Below are 25,561 nucleotides of genomic sequence, written 5' to 3' on the forward strand. Positions count from 1 at the left end.
ACTCAGGGCGGACTTTCAATCCTTTACCTCTTACTGCCTATTTTTTTCATCCTCCTCCAACTTCATATGGTCACACGTGTCACTTAGCAAACACGTACATGTTAGCTCCCTTGCACTTTTCATGGGAAGCAACAGTGTTCATGTGTTGCTCAGCTTGTCCTTGTCCAGCCCAAGTGGGGAAAGTCTCCCAAGCAGGTGACGTCCAGTATAGACGGGATGGTCTCTCTAAACTCTGGGTCGCTTTGAGCCCCGGCCAGGGGCCCCCTGCCTCCCGGGGGAAGGGCTCACCTCACCTCGGAAAGTCTGGTGCTGCCTCAGAGGCCCGCCTCAGAGCTCCCGCGCGTTGTGAACCACGCAGGAAGGTCAGTCATGGTCTTCAGACTTCCGAGGCTTAATCCTGTAATAACCTCATGGCTGTTTATGCAGTGACAACTCCCTGAGGGCACTCCTCTATCCTAGCTCGCGATCCGGAGCCCGCTTTTTGGTGGATGGATAGCAGACGACAGGACTAAGGCAGCAAGGTGGTTTGTAAACAATCAGCCGAGATGATGACTATAGTCTGGAAATAAGACTCGACGGTCAGATCTCTTTGTGCGTTTATTCAAGCTAATCTTGTGCGGTTTCCTCTAAAAACACGATGAACCCCGTCCAGTGGGCTTAACGAGATCTGTTCCTTCCTTCTCGGTATCATTCCGCTCAGGGAAAACGTGTGTAAGTGTGGCTACGCCCAGAGCCAGCACGTGGAAGGCACCCAGATCAACCCAAATGAGAAATGGAATTATAAGAAACACACCAAGGAATTTCCAACGGACGCCTTTGGGGATATTCAGTTTGAGACTCTGGGGAAGAAGGGGAAGGTAAGAGACGGTTCTCTGCTTTAGCTGATTCATACACTAACACAACCAGGGAGGCACCTGGTAACCTTGTAACACAATCCTTGGAGGTACCTTGAATTGTCCAACAGTGTGGAGGCAGGAGGGGACGGGCAGTCAATCCCGAAACGATTGCAGGAAAAGATAAACCTTGTGAAAGTCAAAAAGCCGTGATCACCTTATGTGCGACTGGAAAACTCAGCTGGTGACCGGCTGTCCCTCAGAGGCCCTTCCCCGGGGCACACGGCAGGCGACCTCGGAACATCCACGTGGACCCCCCCGCTGCTGCTGCAGGCCGGTGACCATTTTGGGGAGTTGTCTCATTTAGCGTAGCGCGTGGCATTCTTGAGAAGACATATGGCCCCGAATAGGGTGCCCTGGCCCTCTACACACCCACATGTCAGGCTCTTACAGGGGTGTCACAGCAAGGTTTGAGGCCGGAAAGTGGTACCTTGGGTCTTCTGTGTCCATGGCAGTACCCTCCGTAGGCAGCCTGGAGCCTGGGTCTGGATGCCTCAACCCCCCTCCCCACCCCAGCCCCGTGGTCGCAGCCCCGGAAGGTGACCCACACTGCTGTCTCTCCCCAGGGCCCCTGCTCCAGGATGGGTCACTGCCAGCTCTTGTGTGCGCACGGCTGGCTCCCCTGTGTCAGTCTTGTCCCGTGGTCTGCAGTCAGCCCTGGTGCTGGAAGATTCCCTAACATGTAAACCCCACGTGCTCTGCTTCAGAGCTTCACAGGCGCCCCACAGCTTGTGGGATAAATTCCCAGGTTCTCCAGCCGGCCCCGGGGGGGCCCTCGGTGGCGCCCCCATCCCCTAGGCACCCCCCCCCACACCAGCCTAGTGCTTTTCTTCCACTTCCCCGCGGGGCCCCCTTAGCTGCCTCGCCCCTCCCCACAGGAGCAGGTGGCTGTGGCGACAGGTGCGCTGACCCTGCCGCCTTCCCCCTTCCCCGCAGTATATCCGGTTGTCCTGTGACACGGACGCGGAGACCCTCTACGAGCTGCTGACCCAGCACTGGCACCTGAAAACGCCCAACCTTGTCATTTCCGTGACCGGAGGCGCCAAGAACTTCGCCTTGAAGCCGCGCATGCGCAAGATCTTCAGCCGCCTCATCTACATCGCGCAGTCGAAAGGTGCGGGGTCCCCGCGCGGGGACGGGGACAGCGCGTCCTGGGGTTCCGCCCTGGGCTGGGCGACCGAACGAAATCCCCCAATGCAGCTCATGCGCAGAACCTAGAGGCTCTAGAAGCACACGGTCAATCGCGATCTATTTAAAAGCAAGGTCCTCAAATGAGTGGGCAGACAGGGGGCTCTGGCAGGTGGTGGGGGGCGGGGGTCCCAAAGCAAACAGCGCCGAGGGGCTTCCCTGTGGGTGCTTTTGTTTCCTTGAGTCAGCTAAGGTTTTCATTGTGTTGTTTCTGCATGGAAAATTTTACCCAGAACACTCTGGCGCGTCAAACAGGAAAGTTTGATTTCTTTGCTCTTTAATTTTGAGACCAGTGATGCGCTTTTGGGACTAGTGGTTAAGGCCTGGCAGGTGGTTGGCGCCAGGTAAGTGTTTAATTGAGACCAGGACAAATAGCTGTGGCTTTGTTACGTGAAATATGCGGCTTTAGTACCTCCTTTCTTTTTCACTTTTTATTATGAAAAATTTCAAACCTACAGAAGAGTTGTAAGAATAACATAATGAATGTGTGTACATCCTTTCCTTAGAATGACCACTTGGTAACATTTTCTCACATTTTTCATACGGTTTTTCAAAAACAGTCACACAAGGGGCACCTGGGTGGCTCGGTCGGTTAAGCTTCCGACTTGGGCTCAGGTCATGATCTCACGGTTCATGGGTTCGAGCCCCGCCTCGGGCTCTGTGCTGACAGCTTAGAGTCCGAAGCCTGCTTTGGATTCTGCGTCTCCCTCTCTGCTCCTCCCCTGCTAGTGCTCTGTCTCACTCTTTCTCTCAAGAATAAGCATTAAAAAAAAACAAACCCCCAAAACAGTCACATATTATTTTTAAAGAATCATTTGCGAGTACATTGCAGGCATCACGACCCTTAGCCCCTAAGTATGTCAGCACGAATCTCTCAAGAACAAGGGTGTTCTCTCCCATAACCCAGTACAATTTTCAAACCTGAGGAAGCTAGCTGCCCAATACTGTTATCTACAAAACAGTCCTGATTTTAATTAATTATTCCAATATTATCCTTTTGAGAAAAAAAACCGAAAACACCTTTTTTCCCCCTCAGTGGACTCCATTGAATTTCGCTTTTCATGTCAAAGCAAACTGAAAGGCTTTTGTTCATCTGGAATTGTTATCTAGAGTTTCTTGGTCTTTCAGGACGTTTTGAAGAACACAGACACGTTGTTTTTACAGACTGTTCCGTCATTCGATTTGATGCTTCCTCATGATTAGGTTCAGTTTATCAAAGCCTAATATTTTAGGAACTTCTTTATTAAAACTGAGGGTTGATGGGGGGGCGGGGCAGAGGGGAAAATGGGGGATGGGCATTGAGGGGGGCACTTGCTGGGATGAGCAGTGGGTGTTGCAGGGAAGCCATGAATCATGGGAATCTACCCCCCAAACCAGGAGCACACTGTATATGCTGTATGTTAGCCAACTTGACAATAAACTATATTTAAAAAAATTAGTTAACTGGGAGAGCTAAGGACACATACCTTCTTTTATTTTATTTTTAAAAGTTTATTTATTTATTTTGAGAGAGAGAGAGAGAGAGAGAGAATGACCAGGGGAGGGGCAGAGAGAGAGAAAGAGCAGGGGAGGGGCAGAGAGAGAGACAGAGAGAGAGAGAGAGAGAATCCCAAGCAGGCTCCGTGTGTCCGTGCAGAGCCCAATGTGGGGCTCAAACACACAAACCAGGAGATCATGACGTGAGCCAAAGCCAAGAGTGGGATGCTTAACCCACTGAGCCACCCAGGCGCCCCCACACGTCTTATTTTAGGTAAGAGTTTTTCTTTCAACACCAAGAGGAAACTGGGCCGTTGTCCTCATTTGTTCTTAATTTCCTGACCCACCAGGGGACCTACAGTAGGTGCTTACTCTGGTATGAAATGGAGCAGGTCACTTTCCTTACTACTAAGTCCTGAACACACGTCATTCATTCAGAATACTTATTGAGCGCCTACTGTGTGTCAGGAATTGTTGTAGGTGCTGGGACTACAGCACCGAAATGGACAAAATTCTCTGGCCTGAGAACATCCAGGGAGGTGAAGGGGTGGGGGGTCTGGGCTGCACGTGGACAGTCTCGTCCTCTGCGTTGGCCGCGTGGAGGCTGCTTCACTTGCCGTTGCCTGGGTTGAAAAGGGGAGGTTGATGATGAAAATCTGTCTCGAGGAAGGAGATTGGGTGCCGAGGGTCTGGAGTTCACATCCTCTGAGAAGTGGCTGCAGGAATCCGGTATGACAGTCCTAAGGACCATGCTGCATTTACCTAAAAATATGGGAAGGACTTTTATGTGGAAGGTGACTAAACTCATTCCTTATCGCTAAAGACAGTAGTACAATTAGAGAACGGAGACAGGGGACGCCTGGGTGGCTCAGTGGGTTAAGCGTCCGAATCTGGCTCAGTTCATGATCTCACGGTTCGTGAGTTTGACCGCCGTGTCAGGCTCTGTGTGGACAGCTCAGAGCCTGGATGAAGCCTACTTCAGATTCTGTCTCCTTCTCTCTCTGCCCCTCCCCCGCTCGTGTTCTGTCTCTGTCGCTCTCTCTCTCAAAAATAAAAATCATTAAAAAAGAGAGAGAATGGAGAGAAATAGTGAACAAAGGGACCTTCTAACAACTGGGGGCAGAGTGAGCCTTCCATCACCAGAGCTAATCAAGAGATGCCAGTGCCCATCCTCAGGCTGGATTCCTTCATGGCTAGCACGTTAGACCGGGGTCACTTCCGACTTTAGGTTCGATCATTGTGCCAAATAATATTTTATAAGTATTTTCTGCATTTCTTAAAAAACCAAAGCAGGAAGAATGTGCAAAACCCTTGACATTGTGAAGATCATCAAATATAAACCATAAAATACCAGTGTGCAAAGTTGTATAATTATGAAGTAAAGCTCAATTGTCGGCCCTAGGCTCATAGCACTGGGGTAGGAGTCCGAGAGAAGAGAACTCTGCTTCCCATGGCGGCATTGCCTCACCTGCTCGCAGGCTCAGGCCCGACATTTATTATCCATAATAAGATTTACCTGAGAAGCTGGTTAAGGATGCAGATTCCCTCGGCCCCTCGCATTCCCCCCGGAGACTCTGATGCTTAAGATCTAGAGCGGTTCCCAGAATCTGTGTCTTTTTAAAAGCAGCATCTTCTAGAAACGCCTCCTCAGACCCTCTTTTCCTTCTTCTCCATACGGTCAGCCCTTGGCAAGGCCCATTATAAGGTGTGGGTGGCAGTGCTGGGCCCTGGTGCTCGCAGGGTGGAGGCTTCCTTGGGGGTGTGTGGCCACAGGACAAGAACGATACTCAGAGCCAGCTGAGCATTTATCTGCTCTCTTCCCTCGTTGACAGGTGCGTGGATTCTCACTGGAGGCACCCATTATGGCCTGATGAAGTACATCGGGGAGGTGGTGAGAGACAACACCATCAGCAGGAATTCAGAGGAGAACATCGTAGCCATTGGCATAGCGGCTTGGGGCATGGTCTCCAACAGGGACACCCTCCTCAGGAATTGCGACGCTGAGGTATGGAACAGGAGGAGGTCTGTGAGGTCACACAGGAGAAAGACCGTGGCCTGGGGCTCTGGCCTGCCCACTGGGGCTCTGTGATGGAGCTAGCTTATGGGGAGGTCGGCCTTATAAGGAGCACCCTTGGGACCGACAATTAAAAACAAAGAGGACACGATCAAGGAATTCCTGAGAAGGAGTTACCAATGGATGCGTTTTGTTCATTAAAATTTCTGCCTGGCAATATCGTGTTAAAGTCAGGCTCTTTATTCTTTATAGCTGTGACCTGAGTCTGTCCCAGGAGGGCTTAAGCTCTGGCCACCATACCCTTATTGCTTGGCTACATTCACAGGAATTGAAATCAATGCTGTGAACCCTGGTTAATTTGGGATTAAGAGGGCTGTGAATAGTTCTCCCCTCAGAGTTTCCTGAGAGCATATTTAGAGAGAAATCAATACACATTTCACGTTCTGAATACAAGGTAGACCTGTGAGGTTTTGTATCAAGCATGGAATTTTGAAAACAGCGTTTCTAGTGAGTTGCAAGCCTCCTCAAGCAATAGGTGATGTCTGTCTAGAAGCTTTGGGCCAGATGTTCAGAAATCCCAATTTAATCTCTACCTTCTCCCACTTGGGACTCCTTAGAAGTTTAGGCGGAGTTTTAGAATTACTCTGGTTCTTTTCATTTTTCTTTAAATGATATTACATCTGTATTTTTGAGGTGTAGAAGGGACCGAGGAAAGCGAGGAGCCATTCCGGAGAACCTTCCAGGAGGCAGCCTGGTGGGGTGGCTGGAGGATGGGCTTTGCACACAGAGTAGACTTTTTCTAGCTACATAGTCTTGAGCGAGTTCTCTTTGAATTTTTATAATAATAACCTTGTATTATTTTATGATAATAACCTTGTATGGGACGGCATAACTGTGCAAAGTCAATGGTAGCTTTTATTTGTTATTGCTGGACACGCAGCCAGGGAAGGCAAAATCGTCTCACATCAAATGCCAACTTCAGGATGAGTGTCGCCTGGTAGAATTCTGAGGACAGTGGGCAGGCTGTGTGGGAAAGATCGCGTTGTTTGTCTCTCAGCCATGTTTGTCCTGGGCATCAGCTTCGTGTTGGAGAATCACCACTGTCGTGGTGGATACATTCTATATATGAATTCATAAAATCACAAGAGCAACCCCAGAAAGTAGGTACTTTATGTACCAACTACCAATCCCCCTGGATTGGAACAACGACCACAAAAGACTTCAGTGTTTCCCTGAAGTTTATGAGGCCCATCCTCTATCAACAAGTATAATGTAACATGAGTATGCAAAGATTAAACAGAGAGTTCCAATCACTTGGGAAGCAAGAAACAAACTAGCAACCCCTTGCTAAATAACTATTGGGTCAAAAATGAGCTTTCAAAAAATATAATTGCAAGTCACTTAGGAAGCAGTGGAAATGAAAATATTATATGCAAGGACTAACAGTATATGGCCAAAGCTGCCCTCAGAGTGAAATGCGTAGTCCTATACCTTTATTAGCAAAAATAAAGAAAATAATCCAATGATATTAATAATAATCTTCACAACACTGAAACTAACTCAACAAGGAGTTAAGCGCTACTGTTACCTTCTCATTATAGATGAGAAGATTAAGGCATAGAGAAAGTAAGAAATTTTCTTTTTTTACATGGCTAGTAAGTGGCAGAAACATGGTTCACGGCCTTTTAACCACCATCGTGTTCAAATTAATGGGTTTGAAAAATGACACTCTAACAAAACTTAAGAGGAGCAGGAAGAAAAAAAAATATTTGATCGGAACTAAATTAGAAAAGAAAAAAGAGGAAGAATAGAAATATTCTTTATTCCCCGAAATCATTTTAACAATTTAATTTAAGGAATAAATAAAACCGAGAATTCGAACATGATAACAAATATTGAGAAAAATTGTGTGGATGTAACATAATTGTATGCCAAAAAATTTGAAAATCTCATGGGAATTTATATTTTTCTGTAAAACTATAATTTTCAAAACCCGTTTCAACAAGAAGAACTAGAAAATCTGACTAGATGAATTATCAATGAACGAGCTTAAAGGGAAGTAAAAAGCTCCAAAATTGCTCTGGGCCAGATGGCTTCACCCAGAAAAAAATTTTAAAACTCTATTATTGGTTAATTTCAAAGATGTTTATAGTCTCCAACACATACAGAAGTGTGAGATCCTTATACATCGCTGGAGAAAGAACAGATCGGTGCCCTTTCTGGAAAACCATTGCAAAGTATATATCAAGCATGTGAAAACTGTTCATACTGTACTTACAAATATCTCACTAGGAATTTAATATTTAGACAAACAGATGATTAAAATATTTCTGACGATATCAAGAATTGACAGAAACCTAAAGAGCTGGGAATCTCAATATCAGAGGGATCTTCTGGTAGATTACTTTATAAACATGAAGGAAAATTGTGGAAAATAATACTTCCAAAGGTTTTCTGATGGTATGGAAAATATTTGCAGTTTTAAATAAAAAATTATGAAAGCTACGTAAATTAATCTGTGTGCCTAGGAAAGACAGAAGTTCCCTAAAGTCTTGATGGTGCTGACCACTGAGTTGTGGAATTAAACATGATTTTAATTTTTCTTGTACTTGCCTGCATTTTCTATGTTTCCTACAGTGAGTGTGTATTATTTTTAAATACTCAAATTATAGCATTAGTTTGTTTTCCTTTATGTGTCTGTTAATGATAATCTCTGGTGATTTACAGTGGTTTCACAGCCAACACATAGGACTTCTTTGTTTCTTTTCTGTCTTCCCTGAAAAAGAGTGTTTGGTCTTTTGTGGCAGTTGTTTACTTTGTTGACCGGATCTTCCTTTGTGGTCTCTATTCGTGGCTTACAACCCCCCCTTCCTAGTAGACGGTCTATACCAGGACCCGGACTTAGCTGGTCTGAAACAATACCACATTTCACAAACACTGAAGTTTTATATATTTTGAGGATCTCTTTTGGGCTTTTTCTCATTTTCCATTAGCTGTTTTTTCTTTTTTCTGGAGTCAGTGCTACACTTTCCAAAGTAGTGTTGCAATACCCATGCATGAAAAAAGAGCTCACGCCTCTCCTTATTCTTGGTATTTAAACTTTAAAATCCCTTTGTCAGGCGTGCCTGGGTGGCTCAGTTGGTTGAGTTTCTGACTTTGGCTCAGGTCGTGATCTCACGGCTCTCATGAGTTCAAGCCCTGCATCAAGCTCCGTGCTGATAGCTCAGAGCCTGGATCCTGCTTCGGATTCTGTGTCTCTCTCTCTCTCTGCCCCTAACCCACTCGCATTCTGTCTCCGTCTCTCTCTAAAATAAATAAACATTAAAAAATTAAAAAAAAGAATAAATAAAATCCCTTTGTCAAAGCACAACCACAAAGACAAACCATGAGGCAAAACAACACAATAAAATTTCATACTCACTGAGTGGGAATCATGTTAAAACCTATAATCTGATGCAGGAAAATTGAAATTGTTGTAATATCGAGTCTCCTTCCAATGATAGGATATCTCTCAGTTTCTGCAAGTCTGTGTCTTTGAGGAAAGCTTTACACTTTTCCTCATTAAGACCTACATATTTCTTCTTAATGTTATTTCTAGTGATTATGTATTTTTGTTATTATTGTGAATGAGGTCCTCATTCAATGTAATTTTGTAGGCTGTTTTTTATATAAAAAGGGATTTATTTGTTGTTTTGAATCAAATGTTTTATGAATTCTTTTTTTTCAGTAGATTCTCTGAGTGTTCTATGTTTGCGACTATATTACTGATAAAAGTGTTACTTCTAAATGCAACTCTTCCATTTAATTGTATCTTGCATTTTTTGCTTGTCTTGATGCCTGGGCTAAAATGTCCAGTGTGATGTTAAATACCAGTGATCATAGCAAGTATCCCAATGGGCATTCAAAATACCTGGTGTCATGGTGGTAGGAACGAGGCTAGTATTTTCACCAGTAAACAGGATTTGGTGAAAGCTTCAATATACATGTATTTTCAGAAAGTATCGTAAGGCATCATCCTTTTATTTCCAGTTTATAACTTTTTTTAACATTTATTTTTGAGAGACAGAGCGAGACAGGGCATGAGTGGGGAAGGGGCAGAGAGAGAGGGAGACAGAATCCGAAGCAGGCTCCAGGCTCCGAGCTGTCAGCACAGAGCCTGACACGGGGCGTGAACTCAAGGACTGCAAGATCATGACCTGAGCCGAAGTCAGCCGCCCGACCAACTGAGCCACCCAGGTGCCCCTCCAGTTTATAATTTTTTAAATCCAGAGTGAATGTTGGGTACAAAGTGTCTTTTTGCATCTATTGGGTTGGAATTTTCCCCTTGAAGCCATAATCTAATGGACTTAATCTTAGAAACAATGCTAATTTTTCCTTAATAATCTTAACTGGGTTTAATCATCCAATGCTTTGTTAGGAGTTTGGTATCCTTATTCATTAGAGAGTGTGGTCTTTGGCTTTTCCTTGTGTGATTCTTCCCTTGTTGAGGTTTTGGAATTAGTGTTATGTTCTGGAAGAATATAAATGGAATAGGAATGATTTGTTCCAGGAAAGTTGACAGGGCTCCCCTGTCAAGTGCCCAGAGCCCTGTCTTGCAAATATTATCCCATTTGTCATTTCCAGGACTCTCCTGATTGGAGCTCCTGACTGGACCAGGACCACTTTCAGAGGAGAACTGTAATATTTGGATTTTGTTTTCATTCTTCTTTTGTTCTGATTGAATACATATGGCGTAACTAGGCAGTAACCTTCCTCTCCCTATTGAATCATCCCTTATAAACTTTGCTTATATTCTTGGAGTTCAGATTGAACGTCTTTTTTTTTTTTTAAGAGACAAAGTGACAGAGAGCAAGAGAGAGAGAGAGAGCGAGAGTGCATGTGTGTGAGTAGAGGAGGGGCAGAGGGAGAGGGAGAGAGAATCCTAAGCAGGCTCCACGCCAGCTCAGAGCTTGACGTGGGTTTCCATCTCACAACCATGAGATCATGACCTGAGCTGAAATCAAGAGTTGGACGCTTAACTGACTGAGCCACCCGGGCGCCCCAAGATTGAACATCTTTTAATGCAACCCTAATACTCTAAGAACCAAACACCTTCGAATGGAACATGAAGGTCAGAAATTCCTTTCTTCATGCTACCCCCGCACTTGTTTATTGTATGGAATTAAGTGTTAGGACAAAATATCTCTTTAATTGCCTCGGTTTTTTGGCCTTGTAACTATGGGCTTCTAAAGAGCAAAGACTCCATCTTGTTCAATTTCTACTCCATAGACCCTGGCAAAGGTATTGGCATGTGATAGGTTCCAGACAAATATGTATGTGTGTATATCAATGTCTACCTGTATCTCCCCCCCCCACACACAAATATAAGTAGTGTATGTATGTGTGCATGTGTAGATACATACACACACTCACAGATTTCTGTGTGTGTATCTGGATACAAACACACACACACACAGAAGCACACACACACTTCCTGGAATGCTATCAGTTTCAATGAGTTTCCACAGATGAGCACAGGTCAACGGAACAAGAACTAGATTGGAAATGTGATCCTTACATGGTCACTGGCCATTTATGTGACAACGAGTAAGTGACCCCGCCATTTTGAACCCTCATTTCTTCATGTTTAAAACGAAGCCCTGTTCCATAAGATCTCCAAGACCCTTCTGCATTTAGGACTCTGGGAGGAGACATCAGTATAGTTGGACCTGAAGGGTTAGCCTTAATATTGACATATACAAATGCTATCCTGCATCTTGGGCCACAAATCTCAAAGAGAAGTTTCTCTGTACTTTTCAGGGATATTTTTCAGCTCAGTACATAATGGATGACTTCAAGAGAGACCCTCTGTATATCCTGGACAACAATCACACCCATCTGTTACTCGTGGACAATGGCTGCCACGGACATCCTACGGTTGAGGCAAAACTGCGGAATCAGCTGGAGAAGTACATCTCTGAGCGCACTATTCAAGGTCAGGATTTAGAAAGTGAACTTTAAGGGAACAATGCAACAATGGAGCAAAAGCCTTTATTTGCCACGTAGAGTGGCAAATTCTCTGTGTCTTCCCACTGCTGAGATGCTGGTGTTGAGATGTGTCCTGTTATGGAACCGGAGTACGTCATGATGTAGTAATAGACTCAGTAACAGGGATGCATTGGAGGTGTTCTCAACCTGTTTCCTTTCTCAGTGGGGCACACATGAAGGAAGGCATTTGTATTGGTAATACTCTTTCTGGAGAGAACACATAGTCATGTAAAGTTTTCACCCCTTCAAGAAAGCACAGGATTATGCAGATTAGCGAGAGTGTAATTATTTTAAGGATACACTTGAACCTGGCAAAACTAAATCATTCACAGACGTTAGCCTTTTGAATATCAGTAAGGAATTGCAATACGACCCATGTCATGCTGTTGCTGGCTTGGGCACAGAGACACATCCGTCATGGTCAGTGGGTAGGTAGTCAGTCTGAGATCTGCAGCCATCACCTCACACCCTGTATTCAGTCTGAGGTCTGTTGCCATCACCTCACACCCGGTAGTCAGTCTGAGGTCTGCGGCCATCACCTCATACCCTGTAGTCAGTCTGAGGTCTGAGGCCATCACCTCACACCCGGTAGTCAGTCTGAGGTCTGAGGCCATCACCTCACACCCGGTAGTCAGTCTGAGGTCTGCGGCCATCACCTCACACCCTGTAGTCAGTCTGAGGTCTGAGGCCATCACCTCACACCCGGTAGTCAGTCTGAGGTCTGAGGCCATCACCTCACACCCGGTAGTCAGTCCGAGGTCTGAGGCCATCACCTCACACCCTGGGCTCATGGAGCAGAAGCTCCTGGTCTACCTCTTCTTGAAGTAGATGAGTGCTTCTAATGAGTACGTTTTACATTTTATGCCTTACAGATTCCAACTACGGTGGCAAGATCCCCATTGTGTGTTTTGCCCAAGGAGGTGGCAAAGAGACTTTGAAAGTGAGTCTTGGTTTGGTTTTCTAGAAGATTGATCAACAAGCGAACCCAGAAAATTTGCATTTTCAGGGCTTTGGGGCTTGTGTGGTCAATTTCTTTTACTACAGCAAGTAGGTAGTATTCTCTTAGCCACACAATGTTCTCTAATATTCCAGAAGAGGCTTTGGAAGAACATGAATAGCCTGTATACTTAATGTTGGCTTTGGCTGTCAGCCCACCAAGGAGAAGGGTTGACATTAACTCCTAAGACAGATCATAAGCAGCATGTATGTTGGAAAACCATGGTTGCCCCATGTGCGTGGAGATGGGCTGTGATCATAAACACACAGGTTGCCCCCAGATCAGGATTCCCAGACCCACCAAAAGCCCATCCACATGCTTCCTGGGCCTGCAAAGACTCCACCCACAAGAAGGAACCCCAAACCCTAAGTGACTCTGAGATCACAGACACTTCCTGAACAATTCTACACTTCCAAGTTGAGCAGTCAAGCAGGAATTCTGCTTCCCACCCCATCCGTGCAGACTTTGGTCTTACTGAGAGCATCTTGCCGGCAGCCAGGTATCTGCTTGACTTTAGAATGCATCAGTGTTATCGCATTTTTGTCGGTGTCTCAAGGCATGCACGTCGTGCTGAAGATGCCTAGTTTTAGGAATAGGACGTCACAAGAAAGTGATTTTCAACTCCTCCTTTTAATTAATTTCACATTGATTTGCCTGCCCCCTCATTTTCCAAACTATTCTGTGTAGATACTACGATTCTTTATCTTCCACTTCCCTCCCAGAGCCTCCTCCCGGAGTTACAAGTAATTCCTGGCCAAGTTGTTTGGAATCATAACCTAGCACTTCTCTTTGTTTATATAACAATGGCCTTCTCATTCATTCATTCATTCATTCATGTGTATTTATTGAGCACCTGCTGTAATATCTGCTACTGAGACCATTGGTAAATGAACATTTTTCAGGGAAAGCCTTTTCAGGGAAACATAAACGATTTTTTTTCAATATGAAACTCTCAGTAGGTGACATACACTCGCTTTAAGAGCAGAAGAGGAAGAGAGGAAGAGAAAGTAATTGAAAGATGGTTATGTTGGTTATCTCTCTCTCAAATTTTAGATTTGAAATTCTGATTTCCAGAGGGCCACTACAGTTCCATGGCATTTTCCCCGAGCACCTGTGCAGCCAGTAACTGTGCCCAGAACAGGGGACAAGAGAGAGGAGGGACAGCTCCCTGTCTGATCACCCCACTCCGGCCCCAGCATGCGGACACCTGCCCGCAGGGCAGGTAGTGGGGTGCAGAGCTGGGAACACCCTGGTGTCTGCCCCAATGAGGCACCACACGCTCCATGGGTGACATGTTCTCCATGAAGGCATTCAGTGTCTCCTAAAGGTTGGGGACTCAAAGTTTCTTCTGGGCATATATATCACTTTATCTTGTTATTAAGTGAATTAAGACTCTGAAGAACGATTCCCCTCTGCCAACCTCTGTGGAAATAAAAGTGTGGTGCATATTTATATAAGAAGCAAATTTAATTTTATTCTCTTTTTGTAAAAGGGGCAAGGAAAATGACTTGGGAATTCTCAGGGAAATGGGTGTCAACATAATAGAAAATATGTAGCTGCTTGAAGGTACTTTCATACTTCGTGAGCATGAATATTTTTAACCTATGCCACATAAGCTGTCAGTGATAATATTGAATACCGTTTTAGAAGTTGTCATGCAAATCTATGATGTCAGGAGTTGAAATGATCAATTTTGTAGGTAGAGATATGTTAAAGCACTTATTAGGGAGAACTTAAGCTCGTCACGCGTGTCCTTATTATGAGATTTGGTATTAGCACAGGGTGTAATACACCTGGCCCATAGTTCTCATTCATAAACAGTTGCAAACATTTGGTTTGCTTCTGATTGAAATAAAACTCCAAAGGAGGGGCGCCTGGGTGGCTTGGCCAGCTAAGTGTCCGACTTTGGCTCAGGTCATGATCTCACAGTTTGTGGGTTGTAGCTCCACGTCGGGCTCTGGGCTGACGGCTCAGAGCCTGGAGCCTGCTTTGGATTCTGTGTCTCCCTCTCTCTCTACCCATCCATGCCTTGCGCTCTGTCTCTGTCTCTCAAAATAAAAAAAAACCAGAAAAAAACAGAGGAAAATATGCAGAGATATGTCAAGGTGTCTGGTCGACCACCTTGGTCCCGAGTGCGTTGTGTTGGTCATCAGTGTGTTTTCCTTCTGGCCGACTCTGTCTCCCCTCTCCCAGGCCATCAACACCTCCATCAAGAGTAAAATCCCCTGTGTGGTGGTGGAAGGCTCAGGGCAGATTGCGGACGTGATCGCGAGCCTGGTGGAGGTGGAGGATGTGCTGACGTCATCCGTGGTCAAGGAGAAGTTGGTGCGCTTCTTACCCCGCACGGTGTCCCGGCTGCCTGAGGAAGAGACCGAGAGTTGGATCAAATGGGTGAGCTTTAGGGGGACTTCCGGGTGCCGAGAAGAAGGCAGCTAAGTTCTTGGGGAGGGAGGAAGCCTTACATGCCTGACTCTGCCAGAGCTGCGTTATTGTATCTATTCTCAGTGACACTGAAGTGATACTCTGGCCCAAACCAGGTTTCTCGCTGGAAATTGAAACTCGCGTAGGTTAGATGACTTCCAAGTCTCTGTACCTGGTAAGGGGTAGCATATGGGGTTCAAAGTCAAGTCTGTTTGCAAAGCTGGTAACCCTTTTACGCCCTGACTTCGACACATGTTTACGTTCTGAATTTTGTGTGTATCAGTGGAGGGGAGGCAAGAAATCCCAGGCAATGATGTTTTAGAAATTCACCGGAGGAGTTGTTACTATGGAATGATGGCCTTTCTAAATTAATTGGCCTGTGATTCCATTCAGAATCTCTCGCACTTCTTATCAGATCGTGTAAGAAAGGTACTTACCGGAATATCTATTACACTTCTTATCGCTAAGCCTATAAAAGTATTTGATTTTATTTTATTTAAAAAAAATTTTTTTTTCAACGTTTATTTATTTTTGGGACAGAGAGAGACAGAGCATGAACGGGGGAGGGGCAGAGAGAGAGGGAGACACAGAATCAGAAACAGGCTCCAGGCTCCGAGCCATCAGCCCAGAGCCCGACGCGGGGCTCGAACTCACGGACCGTGAGATCATGACCTGGCTGAAGTCGGACGCTTAACCGACTGCGCCACCCAGGCGCCCCGCCTATAAAAGTATTTTAACATAATGCCATGCCTCCTCACTTTTCCGTCTGTTTCATGACTGCTGTTGACCGGAACTGGCTTCCATTTTCTTGATCGCTCAGTTCATGAGAAAGCTCACGTTAATATTAGTGGGTGAATTCACCTCAACTCATTCCAGAATGGCCTTCGATGTTTAGATAGTTTTAGGAGCACAGGCTACCACTTGGGAATTTATCCATAAAGGGATAAAAAAACAGGCTATAGGCAATGAGCGGGTGATTTTAGTCATAGAGCCCATTTTGTCATGAGAGTTCAAGGTTGGATTTAGTATAAAAAATATTCCTTAACTAGATTGGTATTTCAACAGTAGTTAGTTGTGAAAGCATCTCAAAATACCGAACACGGCAAACTGAAATCCTAGAATAGTGCAGATAATCTTGTTCATGGTAGCCTCTGCCATTATTTAAGGTAAGCCTAGACAAACCAAAGCCTTGTAAATAATGAGAAAAAACCCGGGCTTCTAGGCTGCTTGGTACTCTGTGGTAAATTAACATACAGTGGGACCCTACTGGTCTTCTGTAATTTCATATGAGTGGGCACTTAGCTGAAATAATCAGGAAGAAAGTCCTTTCCGTATTAAGCCTTATTACCTGAAATCCGGAACTGAAAACACAGATGCATCTTCTTCCAGAGTCGGTGTTGGTGTGGAATGGCATCCTGACCCACAAATTCTTGTATGATATTCCTACTTGAATTATTGCTTTTCCCCGATTTTATTAACAAGGTAAAGCTGGTGGTTTTCTATAAAAGTTTGTGCTGGGATTTTCTTGTATCTTGGCCCAAGTCCAGTTGAGAGACAGACACAAGAATCGGATGGATAGACGTTAAATTTTATCAGCTTCATTGATGATGAAGGCAAGGTTGACAGATGTGGCTTGGGGTGCAGTCATAACAGGCTTTCTTGTGCTGAGCCCTGGAAAGAGACAGATGAGCCCACCTAGACGGAGGTGGCCCTGGATAGCTTCTGCGTCTCCCAGGCTAGGTGTGTGGCTGAGGGCAGACAAGAGCACGGACACTCTGCCAGGAGCAGATCCTAGTGGAGACGCAGGAAAGGGCTGGCCAGGCAAGGCGAAAGTCACCAATCAGATATGTCACTCTCTCAACCTGACTAGGAGTAAGTGAAGGGGTAGAGAGTATCACAGGGCCTAATTTGGATAGAGCTTGCTCTGCATACAAATACACGGGTAAGGAAAAGGAGGCCTCCCTCCCTGAGTGGTTGTACGTTTTTGATTGTCCACGTGTTGAAACCTAAATGGTCTGAGTCGATTCCAAACATATCAGCAGAGCAATCCCAGAGTATGCATATCAATGGCGACATTGTATGTTGAGCGCTGTACTCAAGGTGCTTTCCCTGGGTGGAAGGAAGAAATTCAGTGGTTGGGTCAAGGATACCCACAGAGGAAGGAATCGACAACTCTTAGCTTCCCACCAGCGATGGCCCTGGGTCCTCTCCAGTGACTTTCCTTCTATTCCTCATGCAACTCTTCTTCTGGAGTCCGAGCCACATCATGGCCAAAGAACAGAGGCCATCTAACAGGTCCCCCACTCTTGACAAAGGATTTTCATTTCTGCTTTAAGAAAATCTGTCGCAGGAATTCTGAAACAGGCTAAAAATCAGACACATTTCACTTATCCTGTCTGGGATTCATACCTCATTTGTATTCATATCTGATATGCTAATGATCTATCATAGTTATAATCACGTCAGAAGACATCCGTCAATAATACAAAATTAGTCTGGCATTTTAATTATGCACTTATATCAAGTTTGGCAATTGGTACAGGTTTCCCAAAAGACCACGGTCAAGAGTGGAATTATCGATTAGTGAATGCATACATCCAGTCAGATATTAGTTGGGCAACCCCCCAGGCTAGTTGGGGGTGACCTCACTGATCTTGTGGGCAGCCAACCCCCAAATCTGCACTCATGGTTTCCTGACCTTTCCTGGAGACCCAGGGCACCTCTTCCCTACGATCATGCTTTCTCCTTCTACCAGTTCAACTAGAGTTATCCCCCTGTGCCCACTCCTCACCTTCTCGAGAAGTTGACTCTCCATAGTATCCCAATCTATCAAGCAGTCTAGATACCATTCATTCATTTATGTCAAACTCATCTACGCATTTATGCAGTTGATGTTTATTGAATGTATACCAGATGCCAGGTTCTGGAATAGGCACTTCAGGAAGAGAAGGATACCCAGCAGGAAGAGCCCTTGTCCGCATGGAGAGAACAGAAATTGGAAAAAAGTTTAGGTTGAGTGATTACAATGTATAAGGTTGAACTGAAATGGGTGTTCTTAAGAAAGGTTATGTGGATTTGTAAGGGCACGAGCCAAGGGAGCCTGGCCTGGTATGAAAGGGGAAGGCTTCTCAGAGGAGGTGATATGGAAGCTGTGATCTGAAGGCTAGGTAGTTAGCGGGGTGAGGACTGGGATTGGAACGGCTAGAACAGCATGTGCAAAGGTCCTGAGGTGCAGGGCAAGCACGGCCTACCCCAAGGACCTATAATATGGCAGTGAGGGTGGAAGCTGGAAAGCTTACCAGGGACCAAGCCAGGCAGCTTCTTGAACACCGTTTCAAACTTTGGGCCTTGTTCAAGTGCAATGGGAAGCCCCTGAAAGGTCGAATTGTGATGGGTTGTGTTCAGAAAGTGCACACTGGCTGCAGTGTGGGGACAGGACTGGAGGAGGTAAGAGGGAGGTGTCAGGGAGGGGCCCAGTTAAGATTCCCTGCAGCTGTCCCTGGGCCCCGTCAGTTTGCTCTGTATCCATATTCACATATTCCTTCTTCCTTTTCTTTTCAAAAGAAAAGATGTCTCCCCCGCACTTGTGCCCCCAGAATCGTGGGGGTCTGGACCCCTTCCACCTGTGATTTCTAGCTGGACCCTTTCCTTCTGAGCAAGGACTGCCTGTGTGGCGAGAGGGCCCTTCCCTTCACCCCACCCCCTCCCAGCCTGTCCGTCGGGCTGCCCACCCTGGATGTGTCAGGCAGTTTTCCTTTATTTCCTGGTCACTCCTTGATCTGAGCCTCTGAACCCCCAGCACGGCCTTCCCAGGAGACTGAGGGCTGAACGGTCACCCCCTAACGTCCAAATCCAAGGCCCTGCCTGCCACACAGCTTTCATCCTCCCGACCTGGCCCGACACCCCCCCCCCCCCCCCCCCCCCCCCCGTCCACGTGACACTCTGGTGCTCCACATCGTCATTTCCAGATGTTGCTGGGCCGCCATCCCCAGCCCGGAGCTCAGTAAACCCAACCGGCTTCCTCTGCTGGGGGAGCTCTGCCTCATCAAGCTCCGGCCAAGCTCCCCAGCGCCTGAAGCCCTGGGATCGGGTTTTAACATAAAACATTACAGAAAAATCACAAAGGATAACAGCAAATTCCTTATCTCTTTCTCCAGTCACCAAGTCTTCTTGGCTGTTGTGCACATTGGACTTTACTTCCCGTGGGTGAAGGCCTTATGACCGCCCTTGGTTTCTGTGGCTGAAAACAATTTTTTTTTAGGTTTATTTATTTATTTTGAGCGAGAGAGAGAGAAAGAGAGAGAGCGAGCAGGGGAGGGGCGGAGAGAGAGAGAGAATCCCAAGCAGGTTCCACGCTGTCAGCACAGGGCCCGACATTGGGCTCCAACTCACGGACCGTGAGATGATGACCTGAGCAGAAATCAAGAGTTGGATGCTGAAGTGACTGAGCCACCCAGGCGCCTTGGTTTCTGTGGCTTCTGTCGCTCTTTCCTCATTTATTTGCTCATTCAACAATTGAGTGTCTACCGCGTGCCAGGCTTTGTGACATGCACACGCTCGTGCGTGCACGCACACACACACACACACACACACACACTCACCCCTAGTCCCTTGAGTCTCAGCTCTTTGCTGGGGCTCTTTCACATGTGTGCCCTTGTACAACCAGTGCTCTGTTCTCGTCGTGGTTAAGGGCTCATTATTCCAGTTCAGAGGTTAGACGCTACGGGTACAGACGCCCTAAAGGGAGGGAAGGAGATTGGGAACGCCCTCTATGTGGTGTTTAAAAAAAAAATTGGAATAAAAGGGTCTTCACCAAAAGAGAGAAGCTTATGTGCTCCTTATGTCTGAAAGCAGTTGCCTGATGATAGTGCTCTTTAAATCTTGCCAGCTCAAAGAAATTCTCGAAAGTTCTCACCTGTTAACAGTTATTAAAATGGAAGAAGCTGGGGATGAAATTGTGAGCAACGCTATTTCCTATGCTTTGTACAAAGGTGAGTAAAAATAGCGCCTCAAGTTTCAGCTTTGTGTTGCTTTCTGCGGCTTCTAATGGCCTGTGCTTATTTCTTCAAACAGCTTTATTGAAATATAATCTTGCACTTAAGTTTGGTTATCATAGATCGGAAGCTAGAATAACTATTATTGGCCTGCTGCGTTAAATCTCCTTGGTTGAATGTATTTAATAGAACAAGAATTTTTATGTCGTTAAAATACCGGTCGAATATGATCCCAGCACTCTCCAAAGAGCTGTCTGCGACCGTGGGTTAAAATTTTCCTCTGGGTCTCAGGAGTTGATAAAAGCTGTGGGGCTTTGTCCTAGGGCTCTCCGTGTACTCAGATGCACACACACTTCACACACATGAGAAAATTTGCATCCAGTTTCAGGAATTTACGTGCCTCCTGAAGCTCATGGATGAACCTGTTTTAAAATTCTCATCCGTGATCTTTGCCGTCTTAGAATTCCATCAAGGTGGTATTACCCACAGTAAAGCAATCGTTGGCCAAGACCACGTAGAGTTGAGCCAGCTGAGTAAGAGATGTGAGGTATGCAGAGTAGGGTAAGGCACTAGGAAGTGTGATTTAAGCATTAGCCATTTATTAGCATTATTCTTGCTGTGTTTGCCAGAAAATTGGCTGTTTCAGTGTATTTATTAACATGGGATTATATTTGTAGAGAAACATAGATACAGAATATATTAGCTCTGGAAAAGACCATGAGAACGTTGTTATACTATGGCTCATTGTTTCATAGATTTAGATATGATTTAAGTCAGACAGGGTCCTTGAAATGTAACATTTATGGAGTCTGAATCTGTGGAAAACATCAGCATAGCATACACTGTTAGGATATGAAATGGAAACATATTAACGTCTGAACTGATCTTCATTATATACTTTAGGACATACAGAATATGGACAAGAGTGAGTACCATAGAGAATGTGGCTAAGAAATGACAATTCTGAGTGTCAGATTCTAAGAGAACATGCTTTAGAATCTCCTTTATAAATGGCTCTGATAATTGGCTGCGTGGCCAGTTCTGACTCTCTTTTTTTCTGGGGCGTCGATTTCTTCCCTGTCCTCCTACAGCCTTTAGCACCAATGAACAAGATAAGGATAACTGGAACGGGCAGCTGAAGCTTCTTCTGGAATGGAACCAGCTGGACCTAGCCAGTGATGAGATTTTCACCAATGACCGCCGATGGGAGGTAACAGAAGCCCTTCCAGGTTATCCCAGTGTCAGGTCGGGCCAATTCAGACAAGGTCTTCAATACCAAATCTCATAAAGCACTGTTCCACTTCGGTGCCAACCTTTACTTCCCTCATCTGTGGTTTTGGACAACCCCGTTGACTTAGGATGGTTGTCGAGAGATACTAAAAATAGAAGCACCTACTCTAGGAAAGTTTCAAACCACAACCGCCATTCAGAGTTTCCAGCCTGCGGTCACGATGCGAGATGTGCTTCTCCAGTTGGGTGCGGTGGGACAGACACCGCCCTAGGCGCAGACCGGGGGACGTACGGGGACACTATGTGCAAGATGATTGGAAGGGGTTTATCAGAAGGAGCTCGACTAAAAATCGAGAAAACAGGACTCATTTTGCACCGTGTCCCAACTGCCCAGCCAGTCTCTGGTAAGAGACTTGTCAGCGGTGAGATGCGTATGGGAAAAATAGAACAGCTTGTTTGAAGACCCGCAGTGAATGTCTTAGGAGCGAGGGACTCTGGACTCCCAGCCAGACAAGCACCTCCAATATGGAAGTGGTATGTCTGTTAAAAACAGTATTTTTTTTCCCCCCCAGTGGACTGATTCTTCTCACTGGTAATTTGATCAGAGTGGTAGGACTGCGTTTTTTTTTTTTTTTTATCAGTGTCCTCTGGTGTCCTACTCAAGTTAAATCAGCCTTAGGAGCTCTGTTTGGTAGACCCAGGTCCCCCTTGGGTCTGCAAGGCCGTGTGCTACTTTGCTTTTGGCTCCTCTGGATGAATCTAAGTCATCAGTTGGTGGGCAGTGAGAATTCACTGAATCGTATACGCGTACGCGTGGCGGGGAAGGTTCGCGTATTTCTTAACGTTCATCGTGCGCAGTCAGGCTGGACCCTAGAGGCAGCCCAACTGTGTGACTTAACTCTGCAAATCGCTTGACCTCTCTGTGCCTCAGTTTCCCCACAGGTGGTGCGTTGGCATCAGCTGATGCTGACTTGGAAGAACTGACCGCTAAAGTTTTAGACATTTTGTGTCATTTGCGTCACTTGTTCAGTACAGTCGTTATTAAAAATTGCATAAACTCAGAATTCAATTTTTTTAAATTGAAAACAGGCAATAAGGGGCGCCTGGGTGGCTCCGTCGGTTGGGCGTCCAACTTCGGCTCAGGTCGTGATCTCGTGGTTCGTGGGTTCCAGCCCCGCATCGGGCTCTGTGCTGATGGCTCAGAGCCCGGAACCCGCTTCGGATTCCGTGTCTCCCTCTCTCTCCGCCCCTCCCCCGCTCATGCTCTGCCTCTCTCTGTCTCTCAAAAATGAATAAATGTTAAAAAAAAAAAACTTTAAAAAAAACCCAAAGGCAATAAATAATAAAGACTCATCACTTGAGCATTATTTGACTGCATTTCTATCATCCGTGCTCTGGAGGTTGATCACGTCTGCCATCTCTTCATGCTGGAAATTCGAGACAGTGATGTGCCTCTTCTCCTCTACTCCCAATTCTGCGTTCAGCGAGATCACACTGGTGCCTGGAAATCGGGCACAGTGGGAGCATTGACACCACAGGAATTGAAAACGACCACAAATGAGCACCTACTTCCCCCACAGAGATGCGATTGGCAGACATTTACCAGCACAGCACCCACCGCTCATCCGTCAACGGAGGTGATAATGATAGCGTCTACCTCATTGGATTCTTACGGCAATTAAATCGGATGATGTTCCTGAAGCACTTAGAACAGTGGCACATATTAAATACTACCTAAGAATCTGTTTAAAAATAAGCAAAAGCCTTTGGCATAATGGTAATGTTGGTGTAACCTTTTACAGCGCACAAAGCAGTCTTGTGGTGTTTGTTTATTTGTCCCTCACACCAACCCATCGCAGGGACGATCTCATTTTGCTGGTTAATAATCCAGGCCTCCGTGGGTACCACAGGATCAAGAGTTACTGATGGGTTTTGGAGGGCCTGCTCTGCCCTCAAGTCTCTGAAAAGACATATATATATATTTTTTAAATTTTTTCAATGCTTATTTATTTTTGAGAGACCGAGAAAGAGAGAGAGAGAGAGAGAGAGAGAGAGAGAGAGAGAGAGAGAGAATGAGCCAGGGAGGGGCAGAGAGGAGGACATAGAATCCGAAACAGGCCCCACGTTCTGAGCTGTCAGCACAGAGCCTGATGCAGGGCTCGAACCCACAAACCAAGAGATCATGACCTGAGCTGAAGTTGGACGTTTAACCGACTGAGCCACCCACACGCCCCTGTAAAGATCTTGACCTGTGTTAGCTGGTTTCATCCCTGCAAACACCTATTGTACAGAAGAGTAAACTCAGGCTCGGAGACACGGCCTTGTTCTAGGTGACCCATCTAGGTAATGGTAGAGACAGGATTTAGAAACAAAGACGTGTCTGACCACAAAGCTTTTCTCTTTCCTCGTATTCCAGCGGTTCTCAAAGTGTGGTCCCCGGACCAGTGGCAGCGTGGGCAGAACCTGGGGACGTGGTAGTTAGCGACACAGCTTGTCAGGCTCCATGTCGACTTGCTAAAGCAGAAATTCTAAGATGGTCTCTAGCCACCTGTGTTTTCAGAAGGTGACTCTGACTGAAGTCTGGGGACCCTGTCCTATCAAGCGTGTGACCGAGGGAAAGGCAATGATTGGAAGGATATGGGAGGTGCTGGGCAAAGGAACACGTGCCTTGAGGACAGAGGAGAAGGTGTAGCTGTCTCGTGCTGGCCCGGGGCAGGCCTCCCTTCCCCTTCTTATCCCACCTGGAGCCACAGTGTGGGGACTCAGGGGCCACTTGGCAGGTCTGTCTCCAGGCAACGTGTGATCCCCAGAGGCCCAACATGAGACAGAAACAGAAATGGTTAATGCCGCCCTTGGCAGAGGATATTCCCCCAAACTGGGGTCAGAAAAGCATCATGAGGGAAGTGGGCTGGGCGGACAGTAATGAGGAGTGGCCAGAACGTTGGGGACTGGAGTCTCCAGGTCCCCGGGAGCAGCTGTCACTTGGCTCTGGCTGATGTTTCTCCGTGTTGTCAGGCTTTCTGGTTTTCACTTCTAAATCTGGATTTTAGTGCTGGAAATGTGTGGATATGTTTTTTTTTTAATATTTACTTATTTATTTTGAGAGAGAGAGAGAGAGAGACAGCAGGAGTGGAGGAGGAGCAGTGAGAGAGGGAGAGAGAGAGAGAGAATCCCAAGCAGGCTCCACACTATCCACACTATCAGTGTAGCACCTGACGCGGGGCTTGAGACCAGAAACCGTGAGATCATGACCTGAGCCAAAGTCAGATGCTCAGCCGACTCAGCCACCCAAGCACCCCAGAAGTGTGTGGGTTTTTAAGAGCCTTCTAAACTGTCATGTTGGCAACAGAATCACATTGTAGGATCTATTCTGGAGGACAGGCGGAACATATCCGGAAGCTACAGTGGCCTGTCATCCACTGGTTTGGGTCTGACGTAAACATGAATTATCTTTAATAAGAGTCTCCCTAAGCTCCCATGGGATAGGTTTATCAGAGGGCCCAGAGAGTGGGGGTAAAGGTAAATAAAGACCAGGTGTACTTGTCAAGTGTCCCACAGCCATTGGCCTGGTCATGTGTGGTTTGCTGGGCAATGGGAGGGTTCCAAGGTGCCGGTGGTTGGCTCACAATCAATGTCTAGTGTAGACTTCAGAGAAACGGTGTGAACCACACTGCCTCGAAGGACTTCTGCCGTGCCAGGCACCGCGATAAATTCCTGACCGACACGGTCATCTCTACTCCGCCATAGCAAGAGGCCAAACCACCTGCACACCCACATCCAAGCCCAAGATTCCACCTCGTCACTTCCCCGTCTGTTTGGGCTATAATCCAATGTTGTATTAGAGCTGAAAAGATAAAACGTATTCCCCCAAACAGGATTAAAAACAAGTTGAAGGTACTATTACTTGGTAGCTGGAAATGTGATGTGGTTGAGAAAGAAAACGCTTCGTGTTTCCCTCAGTGGCCTCGGGGTCTGAGTCCTTGCTCTGCTTTCTCCGTAGTCTGCTGACCTTCAAGAGGTCATGTTTACGGCTCTCATAAAGGACAGACCCAAGTTCGTCCGCCTCTTCCTGGAGAATGGTTTGAACCTGCGGAAGTTTCTCACCAACGACGTCCTCACCGAGCTCTTCTCCAACCACTTCAGCACCCTTGTGTATCGGAACCTGCAGATTGCCAAGAATTCCTATAATGACGCCCTCCTCACGTTTGTCTGGAAACTGGTAGCTAACTTCCGAAGAGGCTTCCGGAAGGAAGACAGAAATAGCAGGGACGAGATAGACGTAGAGCTTCACGTACGTACCAGGGCGGTTGTCCGCTTTTGC

The 25,561-nt window shown here is 46.2% G+C and overlaps 1 protein-coding gene across 1 annotated transcript in view; it reads left to right on the forward strand.

The window, feature by feature from the left end:
- The window catches only part of TRPM8 (transient receptor potential cation channel subfamily M member 8), a 73,472-nt gene that overhangs the window by 10,382 nt on the left and 37,529 nt on the right, over positions 1–25,561 (forward strand). The window contains exons 3-11 of the mRNA XM_043578221.1: positions 701–857; positions 1,830–2,007; positions 5,390–5,562; positions 11,371–11,545; positions 12,471–12,538; positions 14,789–14,986; positions 19,905–20,007; positions 21,102–21,220; positions 25,241–25,531. Of these exons, the coding sequence (XP_043434156.1) occupies positions 701–857; positions 1,830–2,007; positions 5,390–5,562; positions 11,371–11,545; positions 12,471–12,538; positions 14,789–14,986; positions 19,905–20,007; positions 21,102–21,220; positions 25,241–25,531 (1,462 nt within the window). The remainder of the gene's footprint in view (positions 1–700; positions 858–1,829; positions 2,008–5,389; positions 5,563–11,370; positions 11,546–12,470; positions 12,539–14,788; positions 14,987–19,904; positions 20,008–21,101; positions 21,221–25,240; positions 25,532–25,561) is intronic.

The sequence above is a fragment of the Prionailurus bengalensis genome, chromosome C1 (genome assembly GCF_016509475.1).
Source record: "Prionailurus bengalensis isolate Pbe53 chromosome C1, Fcat_Pben_1.1_paternal_pri, whole genome shotgun sequence".
Lineage (NCBI taxonomy): Eukaryota > Metazoa > Chordata > Mammalia > Carnivora > Felidae > Prionailurus > Prionailurus bengalensis.